Source organism: Benincasa hispida, chromosome 3 (assembly GCF_027475165.1).
Source record: "Benincasa hispida cultivar pf3 chromosome 3, pf3_genome.v1.1, whole genome shotgun sequence".
NCBI classification, from domain to species: domain Eukaryota; kingdom Viridiplantae; phylum Streptophyta; class Magnoliopsida; order Cucurbitales; family Cucurbitaceae; genus Benincasa; species Benincasa hispida.
This window is the reverse complement of record NC_143480.1, coordinates 40413824-40427477: the sequence shown is the minus strand read 5'-3', so window position 1 is coordinate 40427477 and position 13654 is coordinate 40413824. Positions and strand designations below refer to the sequence as shown.

Sequence of the window (13654 nt, the reverse complement as noted above, 5' to 3'; positions counted from 1 at the left end):
ATGAATTTCAATAAAAGATTAAATTTATAAAATAATTGCCCATAAGGGAACTTTATCTAAGAAAGGTTCTATTAGGAGGGGGTATTTAAGCTGACGGAAACGGAACATCTCCACCTAGGAACTGACCTATAAGGTGAATTGGGAAAATATTTTATAAGCATGCAATAAATGATTGATTTTATAAAAAGAGTTTAATAAATGAAATCATGTATTGTTAAATTATTCGATATAAATGTTATATTGAGCAAATTTCAATGACTTAAGTAAATTCATTAGTCGGACTTTAACTAAGTATAATAAAATCCTAATAAAATATTGAATACTTTAGTGGGAGGAATTGGTATATATGATATATTGAATTTTAGCTCTCACGTCCCCAAGAGTTCACACCATGAGATCCATGCTCAGCTTCGTGTCGCCTTGGACGCAGCCTCCCTTTGGAAAGTGTTTGTATGGATCAATAACAAGATGAATGAAGAAAGTGTTCATAGTAAGCGGGAGAGGGATGCGTGTCAACGTATCCTACGGTCTCCTCCATTATGTAGCACCGTTAGATTTCTATGGTCCGCGTGTGTGTCGTCCTAGAGTGACCATCCCTTCGATGGTCTCATCATAGCCATCGGAACAACGCAAACTCCAGCAATGGATAAGGTTTCTTAGGTTAATCTTTAACAGTTGTCTTTCCCTTCGATAGACTATTGAAGCATACCTCTGGGATCTGAAAATGGGAGGGTCACACTTATAGGATGAATTAAGTTAGTTAATGAATCCTTCACCAAAACAACGGTAGCTAAAAACTATAGGAATAAGAGTTATTCTGGTATTAGTGATTGGCTAAGATTGTCTTAATTCAGGGGAAGAGTAGCTGATCACCCTTCAGCAACTGTTACTCTAAACCTCTGTAGTATCATTGCAAAAATTAAAATCAATAGTTTAATTAGGATTTTATAATTACATGTGTTTTTGCTAAATTGATTGGATAATTAAGTAATGGGTTATGATAAAGATAACTAATAAAGTCAATTGAAGTTACTATTTGATAACTTGGTTTTTAGTTTTTGGGGAAAAAAATATTTGGTTTTTAGTTTGTAAAAAGCAAGAACCATACATAGTCGATTTTCTACTTTTTTTTTTTTTTTTTTTTTTTTTGAGATTTGAGGTTTTTCTTCATAAAATTTAAATTTTTAAGTTTCTTAAATTTATTGTTATATTTAATTTTCAGTTCGATGTCTAAGTAAATGCTAGATCTAAGATTTACGTTGTTTGTTATTTTTAGATTTTATTTATGTTTTGTGGGTTTCTTTTTTAATATTGTTAGTTAGTAGTATTAACTAGGTTTATATCCCTGTTCTATATAAGGGTGAGCTACCATGTATTGATAGTATCATAATTTTGTGTACTACATTTTGAGTACCACATTTTGTGTATCACCATTTTGTGTATCATAATTTTGTATATCACAATTTTAGTATCATATTTGTTGTATCACATTTATTATACAACATTTTGTATATCACCGATTTTTTCTTCCTTCAATAAAAAGTTTGAATTTCACTCTCATTTTTCATTTTGCTTTTATTTGTTTAATAAACATTGAGATATTAGTTTGCTTAAGCAACATTTATTTTTTCCATCAATTTCATTTTATCAAGAGTAAAATTAGAGTTATTTTAATTTTTCAACAATGGTATCAGAACCTTAGATTTAAAGGCCTCTGATTTTATTTGAGAGTGAAAATATCCATTTTTGTATTGGAAAAATGTCTTCAAGTTTTGGTATTTCCTCTCCTCCACATTTTAATGGTGAAAACTACCAGTTTTGAGTTGTTAAAATGCAATCCTATTCAAGGCATTTGGCCTTTGGGAATCAGTTTCAACTTATGCTAATTCTCAACCATTGGAAGAAAATCCAACGTTGAATTAAGTCAAACAACATGAAGAGGAGAAATTAAAGAAGCCAAAAGTTTTATCTGTGATTCATGTCACTTAATCAAATCCTATATTCTCTAGGATTATTGATTGTAAAACGGCAAATGAACCTTGGGTAAATTGCACGAGGAGTTTGAAGGAAGTGCAAGGGTGAAAGCTGTCAAACTGTTGACTCTCAAGAGAGAGTTTGAGATGTTAAAAATAAAGGATTCAAATTCTGTGAATAACTACCCAACAAAAGTGATGACCATTGTAAACCAAGTAAGACTAACTGATGAAAATTTTTCAAATCAAAGAGTCGGAGAAAAAATAATGGTTAGTGTTCCCGATAAATTTGAGTCAAAGATCTCAACCATAGAAGAGTCTTATGATCTAGCAACTCTCTCTATAGTTGAATTAACTAGAAAATTACAAGCTCATGAACAAAGGGATACAATGCGTATGAGGAGCAAATTGAGGGTGCATGACAAGAAACTTGTTGGAGAAGATGATAGACATGCATCTAAAAATCAAGTGAGTATGGAAAAAGGAAGAGCGTCAAGAAAAGATAAATTTTCTCCTTGTTTTTGTAAAAAGACTAACCATGCTAAAAAGAATTGTTGGTTAAAAAACAAGCAAATCTACCATTGTGATTATTACAACAAGGATGGTCATATGGAGAAATTTTGTTATAGTAAACAAAACCACATCCAAAATTCCCAACAACAAGCAAATTGCGTAGATGACAATAAAGAAACAAATTTTTTGTTTATGGCATCTCACTTTGATGACAGAGTGTCAACCTCATGGCTTATTGACATCGGATGCACTTTGCATGTGGCTAAAGATGTAAATCTTTTTAGTCAGATTAATAGATCTATACAGTCTAAGGTGGTTCTTAGACATGGCAAGACAGTATTAGCTTAAGGCAAAGATACTATTGTCATGCAGACTAAGCAAGTGAACATAAAATATCCAAATTTTTTATATATTCTAATGTTATCTCAAAACTTGCTTAGTATTGCTCAATTGTTGCATAATCAATTTTCTATGATTTTCAAAGACCAAGTTTGTGTCATTTATGACTCTCAAGGAGCAGAGATTGCATGGGTGAAAATGGTCGAAAATGCATTTGTTTCAAGTGGTAACTCACTGTGTCATCATGCTTTTAATGCCAAAGTAGAAGAAAGCAAAAGGTGGTATCAATACTTTGAACACGAAGGCAACGAAGCTTTGAAAGTTTTGCCCTCTTCTAACATGGATGATCATATTTTCAAATTTATCTCTATTGAACAAATTTGCAACAGTTTTCAAAAAGGGAAGATCCATGGTCTACCTTATCTAAAAAGACTTTGGTTGCTAGTTAGTACAAGATGGAAGAATAAGGCACATTAAAGTCAAGATTTTATTTATCAAAAGAAGTAGAGAAAGAGAGTGAAACCATTGAACAATTTTTCAACATTCTCACAACAATTTATGTTTCCACACTAAAAGTTGGGTGTGACCAAGAAAAACCTCAAGGAGGAATTATGAGATTTGAGATTTTTCTTCATTAAATTTCAATTTTTAAGTTTCTTAAATTTATTGTTTTATTTAATTTCAGTTTAATGTCTAAGTAAATGTTAGATCTATGATTTATGTCGTTTGTTATGAAGTTTTCTTTTAAGTTATGTGAGTTTCTCTTTTTAATATTGTTTTAAATTGTAAGTTAGTAGTATTAATTAGGATCATATCTTTGTCCTATATAAAGGTGAGCTACCATGTATCGAGAGTACTACAATTTTGTGTTCTACATTTTGAGTACCACATTTTATGTATCACCATTTTGTGTACAACATTTTATGTATCACAATTTTTAGTATCACAATTGTTGTATCACATTTCTTATACAATATTTTATGTATCACCAATTTTCTCGTACTTCAATAAAAAGTTTAAATTTCATCATCATTTTCATTTTTCTTCTTTTTGTTTAATAAACATTGAGATATTGGTTTGCTTCCGCAACATTTATTTTTTCCATCAATTCCATTTTCTCAAGAGTAGCATCAAAGCTACTCTAATTTTGCAACACTTTTAAACAAAAAATATATTTGGTACCTTTTTTTAGTTTTCTATTTTTCAAAATTGAAAAACTAAAAGCATGTTTGATAATTGTGTTTTTGCTTTTTTTTTAAAAAAAAAAAAACCAAAATAAGTTTGGGTGACTTTTTTAGTTTTATATTTTTTTTGTAAAAATAAAATCAAATGTTTTTTTTCAATATTTTTCCATATGGAATTCATAATTATAAAATTATATATTTATTTTTTAAAAACTTTTTTAATTTCATATTGATAAAAAAAAATCAATATTTTAAATGTATTGATAACCCGTGAATGCTTCAATTTCAAGACTCACGATGAACACTATAATGTGTGAATAAGTATAAAAAAAGATTCTCTATATTTTTATAGACTATACATAACAATTCAAATAGTATCTGGAATACGAATTCCAAGTACTCCGAGTTTTAGGCATACACCACGGCCGCTGGATCAGAGACATATTGTTGAATTAATTTATCAATTATTATGTTAAAACGTGTGTTTTATAAAACGAAAACAGGTTTTTAGAAAACAGTTTTCTTTATAGTTTCAAAATTATTTTAACAATTTTGAATACGTTTTTAAAATAGAGAATAAGAAAACTAAATCATGAATCAAATATGTCCATTTAAAGAAATAAAACCAAAAATCAAAAGTGAATTGGTTAACGAACGACCCATAAAAATCTTCAAATATGTGTTAGTTTTAGTTATAATAGAAAACTAAAAAAAACCCAAAGAAATAATAATAATAATAATAATAACTTCATCCCTTTTAGCTAAATTGTGCAGCCTCAAAGGTTATTCCAACTGATGAAGAATCAGAGTTCAGCACTACGATTCTTTCCTATATTATAATACTCAACTCCTTTTCACAATATTAATTACATATGTTCTTAAAACCTTGTAAAATCAAAAGCAAGTGAATACAAAATTAGGAAGAACTCTAGCAAACTAACTCCAAACCCCAAAACCAACACAAAACAAGAAAACAACCCTTAAAATTTAAAGTAATCTCTTAAGTATATGAGATTATTTGATTTGAAATTTCAGGCAGAGTTTTGAAGCATAAATTTTTTGATAATAGCAATGACTTGAAGAGCCAGTTCAGAATCTTGAGAATTAGTGAAAAAACCATGTTGTTTTCCCTCAAACTCCACATACTCTATTCTCTTTCCCAATTGTGAAAGTGTTTTTGCATAGTTTTCCACTCTATCTTTCAGCATTTCATTTCCACCAACTATCACCAAAATGGGCTCCAAATTCACTTCTTCAAGCCTAATGCTTGATGCCCCAAATGGGTTTGCCAATGGGTGGTCTCTATCTTCTCCTATGGGTAATGATAGCCTCCAAAACCTGTCACCGCGTAAAACTTCGTCGTTAAATTTACCTAAATTTCATGCTTTCGAAAATCTCAAGTAATATGTCTCATGGATTTTGTGTATAGAATTATTTCTAAGTTCAATGATCAAAGATTCAAAGAAGAATATCAAAGCAATAGACTAAGGACATGTTTGAATTGAATATCTAAAAGTGTTTTAAAAGGTGTTTCTAAAGGTTTATTTGGACTAACTTTCTAAGAACTTAAAACAGTGTGTCTAAAAAAATCCATTGATGTACCTTTAATTTAGCCCACTTTTTTTATTTTGACCGCTCAACTCTATCCCTACTAAGACCTGAGTTATTTAAGTCAAATATTTGTCGATAGCAGATGTCAACATTTGAGTTGGGAGATCACTTTGAAAATTTTGGTTTCAAATTTTTAAATTTTTTTCCTCAACATTGCTATCCACAACACAATTACTTCACTATTTTTTTGTTGTTGGTATTGCTTTTTGACGTCACTACAAAAGGAACCATAGAGATCTCTTTTGAATCCATCCATCGTTTTCTACCTCTTTTCCACAAGATTTGGACTTAAAATAAGATATTGGGTAGGTTGTGTGTGTGACATTGATTGGATAAGAGGCACTATAAATTTTCTAAGAGATTTATGTAGAAGATTCTAATGATGAAGAGCTAGGAAAACTTCCTTTAATAATTTTCTTTTATTTCATTGTTGAATCATTGTCTTTTGGATTAATTAGTTTAAAATAAAATCAGTTCATTGACATTGTAATTTCAACTCCACTATGAATATAAATAATAATAATAACAAAAACAATAATGTCTTTATTTTTTTCAATAATAAAAACATTTTTATTAACAAAAAAGTCATATTTGAAAAGTTAAAAGTTGTTTGGGAAATTTTTGTTTGAATGGAGATTTGAGAAGAAAAGTTTCACATGTTGTATTATGTCATCTTTTAGAAAATTAATAAACTATATTAAAGAAAGGTTAATGTAGCTAATTCCCATTTTATCTAAAAATAATTAAGAGTAATTATTTTAAATAATAAAACTACTAAAAATATTTTTAATTATATTTAAAATAATTTTAATTATAGCAAAATATCACTATTTATCAGTGATAGATCGCGATAGACAATGGTAGACTTCAATCACTGATACTAAAAGTTATCTATCGCGGTCTATCATTGATAGATAGTGAAATTTTACTATATTTATAAATAAATTGATTTTTTTTTTATAACAATCTAAAAATTAATGTTAAAATAAGAGATTCTCACGCAAAAAAATATAAGATACTTAAAAGATAGGTCAACTAAATTAAACTAATCTATTAAATCAATGAGCTTATCCATTACAAATTTTATAATATAAAGAAAGAGCCATTTTCCAAAAGGAAGAGATTTCAATCAAATCTTGCCACACACACTTGCACATATGTTATAATAATGAAAACTTTTTAATACCATTACTAACTTAGATTTTATGAAGTTAATATATATATAATTGCTCCCTTTTAATCTTTTCCCATAAAAAGTCACTTCCCAAATGTAATATAGTGGTCATACAATAAATATTCAAAATGGCAGCTTGCTTTAAAAAAATGGAAAGAAAAAAGGGGTGGTTCCAAATATAAAAAGTTAGATTTTTTTAATTGTTCACAATATTGATTTTAAAACAATGACATACAAAAGAAATATACATGTCATGTAACTTTATATATTATAAATTCAATTTTGTATTTTGTAAGGGCACAAAGAGAAAATCGAGAGATCTAATAAGACTAGATTCGAGAAACGTAAATTTAAGTTGTCTTTGTATGTTTAAAGAAATCTAAGTTTGAGTATTAACTGGTGTTTGGTTTCTAAGTTTATATGAAATAGTATATATAAGAATAAAATGTGTGAAAATTTAATAAATTTAGCTATTTATCACTTGAATTTAATAGAAAACATATCATATACCATAGCTTAATTATTTTAAAACTTAAATTATACAAACTTAATAGTATTATAATGTTATATATATATTTTTGGGCTTTTTTCATTTTTTGGTAACAATTGTTTGTGTCTAGTTATATATGTGTGTATCATTTACTGTGTGTTTTGGATTTACTAATAAATTCAGGATGTTAAAATTAAAAATTAAAAAAAAATAAAAATGAAAATAAAAGTCCAAGGCATTGACTAGATCTCTCTTTTCTATGGTGGAGATTTGAAAATGACATATGGGAGAAATTATTCGCTTAATTTATTTTCAATAAAATGAAAAAGAAAGTGGTTGGGAGTGTTTTTTTATTTCTAAATATATAAATAAATAAATAATTGTTCTTTTTTCCTTCAAATTTTTTTTTATGGGTGAGAAGAAAATAAGACCAAAAAATAGAGTAAATCAACGTTGTCATTATTATCTTTTTTTTAAAAAAAAAAATATAGATATAGCGTATAAAAAGAAGCATTGAAAAGTTTAATATAATGTAAATAGTTAGTATTTTATACAAAGTGTTATTTCTTCAATGATTTTTTTTATTCATAATATTTTACAAAATTGAAATTTGATATGGTCATATAATTTACAAACAAATTAGCCTAAGAAATTAAAGAGGTGGATAAGATTTAGTTTATCGAAAATGACAGATTTTTAAAATTGTGGAAATGGTGATGTATGAAAAGAAATAATAGCCACGTGGAGTGGGTAGTGGTGACTCTGGTGACGTAAATGGATGAAAAAAGATTTTTTTTAATTTTTTTAAATAATAATGGGTGTTTATATTTTGGAAAATCCTACCAGATTAGATTGTGAATAATAAATAGTCAAATATTTGGGTGGATGGTAATTTGAATAGAGAAAAAACTTGAGTACTCCTTCGGATACATATCTATTTTGATGCATTTTAAGTATAATTTAATAAAATATTGTCACAGACAGTTTTATTTTTTTTTAATTATTTTTTTAATTTCTTGTTTGTATAGTAAAAAAAAGGATAGCATATAAATTAGATGCATCCACCCATCATTCTTTATTTGAATATTCTCCACTGCATGTCTTCTTATGCTCAATTTTTACACTTCTATTTCTATACTACTATTTATTTTCTTTCATTTACTGTTTTTTTTTTTCCAAAAATTAAAAGATTATACTGATTAATAGAAGAATATGGATAAGAATTTGGTATAGTCAAACTCAACTTTCATGCGTACGGATGAACAAGAGGCGCTGTGCGTCTCTGTTATTTATTTTTTTTTGTTTATTTATCTATTTTTTTGTTATTATTAGATTAAAAATCACTTATGGTCCCAAAATACTATAGTCTTTAAACTTTATTTTATAATGATTTAATCTTTATATTTTTAATTTTGTAACAATTTAGTATCTAAATTTTAATATGTAATAATTTAATCTTTATATTTTCAAATTTATAATAATTTAGTCCCTAATGTTAAAAAATACATCAAAATTTGATGTCAATTTTTATTATTTTATGATATAGACTTTATATTTAATAAAAATATTAAATATCTAATTAGTTTATTATTTTATTTAGGTAAGAAAGTTGATTTAATCTTCACATTAATTTCTACCGTAGGTAATAAATTGTTACAAATTTGAAATTATAAGGACCAAATTGTTACACATTAAAATTCAGAGACTAAATTGTTAAAAAAATTGAAAGTATGTGAGCTAAATTATTAGAAATCAAAATTGAAAGACTAAATTATTATTTTGAAAAAAAATTAGAGACTAAAAATGGTTTTTAACCTAATAACATTTTTATACAAAATATGAATGATAACGGCTATTTATTCTCTCTTATGTTGGTATCATTTCAGCTATTTATTTCTCATTTATTCATATTTCCTTGGAAAATTTATAAAAAAGAGGGCAAGCCAACGTAAGCAATCGTATTTTTGAGACATCTTTTTAGTTCTTTGAGATTAAAAATAAATAAATAAATCCTCCTGCTTACGTTTATTGTGATATATATAGAAAAGTGAAAAATACTTCTTATTATTTTGAGTTTAATTTCTACTTGATTCTCTGATTTTAAATTATTATACATTTTGTCATTAAATTTTGAATTTGATTTCAGTTTAATGGTTACGTATTGAATTATTTAATGTTACTTTTGAAATTTGAATTTTATTTTAATTTGAGTCTCTAAATTTCAATATTTACATTTTTAATATTAATCTTTCACTAGATATTCACCTTTTGCTTTTAATGTTAATATGTTTATTAATTAATTAAAAAAATTTTAAAAATATAACACTCTAGTAAAGTTAAATTTAAAATTTCATTTCATAATTATTTTAAATTAATTAATAGACATTAACATTAAAATCGAAAAGTAAAAATTGAGGTTAAAAGTTTAAATCCTGAGACTAAGAACTAAATTGAAACAAAACTCAAATTTCAAGAGAAGAGTTTTAATAACTTGAAATTAGAGAATTAAATTGAAAATAAACTCAAAATTTGAAATAAATGTGTAACTTTTTTAAATTTAGAAATCAAATAGAAACCAAAAATACACTACAAGAATTTCAAGCTCTTTAATTCTGTTGATGCAACCAAAAACATCGACCAATCTAATTTCTGACATATCCCTACTTTTCTATCAACGAAAAAAAAAAAAACATGAGTAGAAAGTTGGGTGATTAATTTTTGTCGATGCATTTATTAGCTGCTCCCACTGACTTCTGTTCATGTTTCTGTCACTCATGAAAGCGAAAAAAAAAAAAACCAATGTTAAAAACTAGGGACCAAAAAGTACTTTTCCTATTAAAAAAACAAATAAAAAAGAGATAAATGAAAATAATGGATAGTTTCTAGAGATTTTTGTGCGAACAACCCTTTGGCACCTTAATGATTAATGACTCATCATCTAACCTTTGAAACTTATATCAAAGCTCACTACTGCGTTTTGCGTTTTAGACAGTATCATATTAGGGATGGTTACATCTATCATAATCCTAACGCGATAGTCATGTCTATCGTGATTTTCACACTTGTATTGTGTTTTCGCTATGGATATTTTTGTGGATCGCGATAGACATGACTATCGCATTAGGAGTATAATAGATGTTATCATTATCTTTAACGCGATATGATTTAAAAGATGTTATCATTATCCTTAACGCGATATGATTTAAAAGGACGTAATAATCTTTAATGTAATCATAAAGTTTAAGATTAGATTTTTTTTTTTAAGACGGATCATTAATCATATAGTAGTTGAGAATGGGTCATCCGTACAACAACACTACGTTCAAACCCTTTTATATGGTATATACCAATCAAGCGCCTCCAAATTGAGAAAATTGGAATCTTAGTTAGTTATAACTTATAAGGAGGAAAGAGAGAGAATAATAAATGGTACCTACCTGTCAAGCGCCTCCAAATCGAAAAATTCTTCGGGCGGTCCTTCCTCCGATTTGGTTCTCATAACTCCGCCGAAGAACGGCGCCATTAAAACAAATCCTCGTACTCCAAATTTCTCACTCTCCATTCCAATCCTCACCGCCAAATGATGGGCAATGTTACCTCCCGACGAATCTCCCATCACGAAAACCCTTTCCAAATCCGCTAACTCCTCAATCCACGCATCTTCCCGCTTTCTTACCCACTCCATCGCCTTCGCTCCGTCCTCCACCGCCGCCGGCAGCCGGTGCTCCGGCGCCAGACGGTAGTCAGGTGCGATTACTAAAGCATCAAGCCCTAGGGCGAGCTGAACGCAGCAATTGTGCGAGTTCGGCCAGGATCGGCAGCCGACGCAGAACCCGCCGCCGTGGAAGAAGAACAGAATAGGAAATTTTTTGTTAGTGGAGGTTGCCGCCGGTTTGAAGAGGCGGAGGTGGAGGTTGTGAGAGGCGTCGTAGAGGACGTCGCGGAAGACGACGGAGGTGTCGACGGTGATCGGAAAGGGGAAGTTGATGTCGTCGGAGCGGGAGACGGTGCCGTCGCTGTAGAGTTGGAGGACGCCCATGCAGTCTTCGATGATGTGAGGAAGGGAACCCATTTTCGTTTTTCGTTTTTCGTTTTTTTTTTTTTTTTTTTTTTTTTTTAAGTTTTTGTTTTGTTTTTTTTGGTTATTTTGTGGAAATGGAGGGAAGGAGGGAAGGGGTTTTTATACAGTGAAGGGGAGGGGTAGAGTGGTAATTTAGCGAGGGATTGGTGGTGGATATGTAAATTTGTAAACTATAATGACGTTTTGGTCCATTTGTTATAAAACTAAAATTTCAAAATGGTTGTGAATTGAGGAGCACAATGGAACACAAATATGGAGAAAATATAATATATATTATAATAATAATAAAATAATAAAATATACATAAACTTATAAATAATTAAATTAAAAATAACTAAAATTATAATTTTATGGAAATAAGAATAATAGAAATAGAAAACATGATTTTATAAAAATAGGAAATATATAATTTGTTTTCCTCACCAACGTACATAATTTTAAGATCCATCAAATGTCACTATTTATAAGCAAAGTGTAAATCAAGACAAAATTTTGTTTTTCCGAGATCTTTCATCTCAAATTCTTTTTTTAAGATATTCTATTGTCTTTGAAAGCTTTTAAAAAGTTCCAATTGTATTCAATTATATACAGTTATAATAACAAATCATGATTTTGATTCATTTGAAAAAACACACAAACGTATTGGATTATTTTGATGTTCTTCTTTCAATAAATATCTACTCAAGTGATTGTGCCATATCCGTCCTGATTGTTTCAATCCATATAGTGATCTCTGTAACTTTATTGAATACCATTCCCGAGAATTTGATATATATATATTTCAGATACATTAAATCCTTCTAGGATTCTCATATATCATTATCAAAAGATTCATATAAATATGTTGTGACTACATCCATAAGATGCATATCTAGACTTTGTCAAGTTAATTAAATATCTTAGTGTAATTGCATTCACAACTAGAGAATATGTCTCCTCATAATCAATACCAGGTTTTTGTAAAAAACCTTGTGCAACTAGTTTTTCTTTGTATCTTGTAACTTCATTATTTTCATTTCTTTTTCTCACAAATAACCATTTGTATCTCATAGGTTTAGCGTCTTCTAGTGTTCGAACTACTGGTACAAAAACTTGTCATTTTGAAAGTGAGTTTAATTCTGACTCGATTGCTTCTTTCCACTAAAGTCAATCTTTTCTATGTCAACATTTTTCAACAGATTTTGGTTCAAGATCCTAATTTTCAGATATAATATCAAGAGCAACATTATACGCAAAAATGTTGTCAATAATTACATTAGTTTGATTCCATCTTTTTCCTGTCATGACATAGTTTATTGAAATATCATTATTATTTTTAGGTATTTCACCTTTCTCATTGTCATGTTGAGGATTTTTTTCATGGATATTTACATTTTCAACCAAGTCCTTTTCACTATTAATTATTTTTTCGTTTTAGAGGATTTTTATCTTTGGAACCCACTGGTCTACCACACTTCTGGCATATTCCAAACGCATTAATGACAACTTATTGTGTTGGGATATCAATTCTTGATGTAACATTTGCAGTTAGTATATGTGGTTTAGCTACTTTCTTTGCATCTATAAATGCACCTGGTCATTGATTTGCTGTATTTTGCAAATGAATTATTTTCTAAATTTCAAGTTCATTGATCTGTATAGGGATCTAAATGTTACATAACGATGCATTCTATGTAATTTATTTTTTCAGATTATTAATTCATCCCCCTAATGTTGAAAATTTTGTCTCATTAAAATGGCAATCAACAAATCATGCAGTAAATACATTACTCATCAGGGGGTTCAAGATATTTAATAATTAATAGGGAATCATATCTAACATATGTTCCTAACTTACATTGAGAACTCATCTTAGTGTGTTGTGGTGGAGCAAGTGGAACATATATTGCATACCCAAAAATTCTCAAATGGAAAATATTTGGCTCATGACCATAAGCTAATTGTAATGGTAAGTACTCATAATAAGCTACTAGCCTAATACGTACAAGTGAGGCTGCATGCAAAATAGCATGTCCCCATACAGATGAAGGAAACTTAGCTCCTTACAATTAATTGCAAAAGTTTTTTATAAATGATTCTGCTAAACCATTTTATGTATGAACATAAGCTATAGAATGTTCAATTTTTGTCACAATTGACATACAATAATTATCAAAAGCTTAAGATGTAAATTCACCAACATTATCAAGACGAATGGTCTTGATTGTATAATGAGGAAATCATGCTCTTAACTTAATTATTTGAGCAAGTAATCTGATAATAAGTACACATGTGGCCATCTACTGGATG

General features: G+C 28.6%; 1 protein-coding gene across 1 annotated transcript; it reads right to left on the bottom strand.

The window, feature by feature from the left end:
- Positions 1-4792: 4792 nt before the first annotated feature.
- Positions 4793-11430, bottom strand: LOC120074085 (strigolactones hydrolase CXE15). The gene is made up of 2 exons (XM_039027077.2): positions 10722-11430; positions 4793-5347 (listed from the first exon to the last, which is right to left on the bottom strand). Exons 1-2 carry the CDS (start codon positions 11354-11356, stop codon positions 5041-5043), a joined length of 942 nt encoding a protein of 313 aa, XP_038883005.1. The 5' UTR covers positions 11357-11430; the 3' UTR covers positions 4793-5040.
- Positions 11431-13654: the final 2224 nt, after the last annotated feature.

Excerpts from the sequence above, each read along its gene's own strand:
- LOC120074085 (XM_039027077.2), bottom strand. The coding sequence starts at position 11,356 with ATGGGTTCCCTTCCTCACATCATCGAAGACTGCATGGGCGTCCTCCAA. Across the intron at positions 5,348-10,721 it reads GATTTGGAGGCGCTTGACAG|GTTTTGGAGGCTATCATTAC; the intron begins GTAGGTACCATT and ends ACGCGGTGACAG.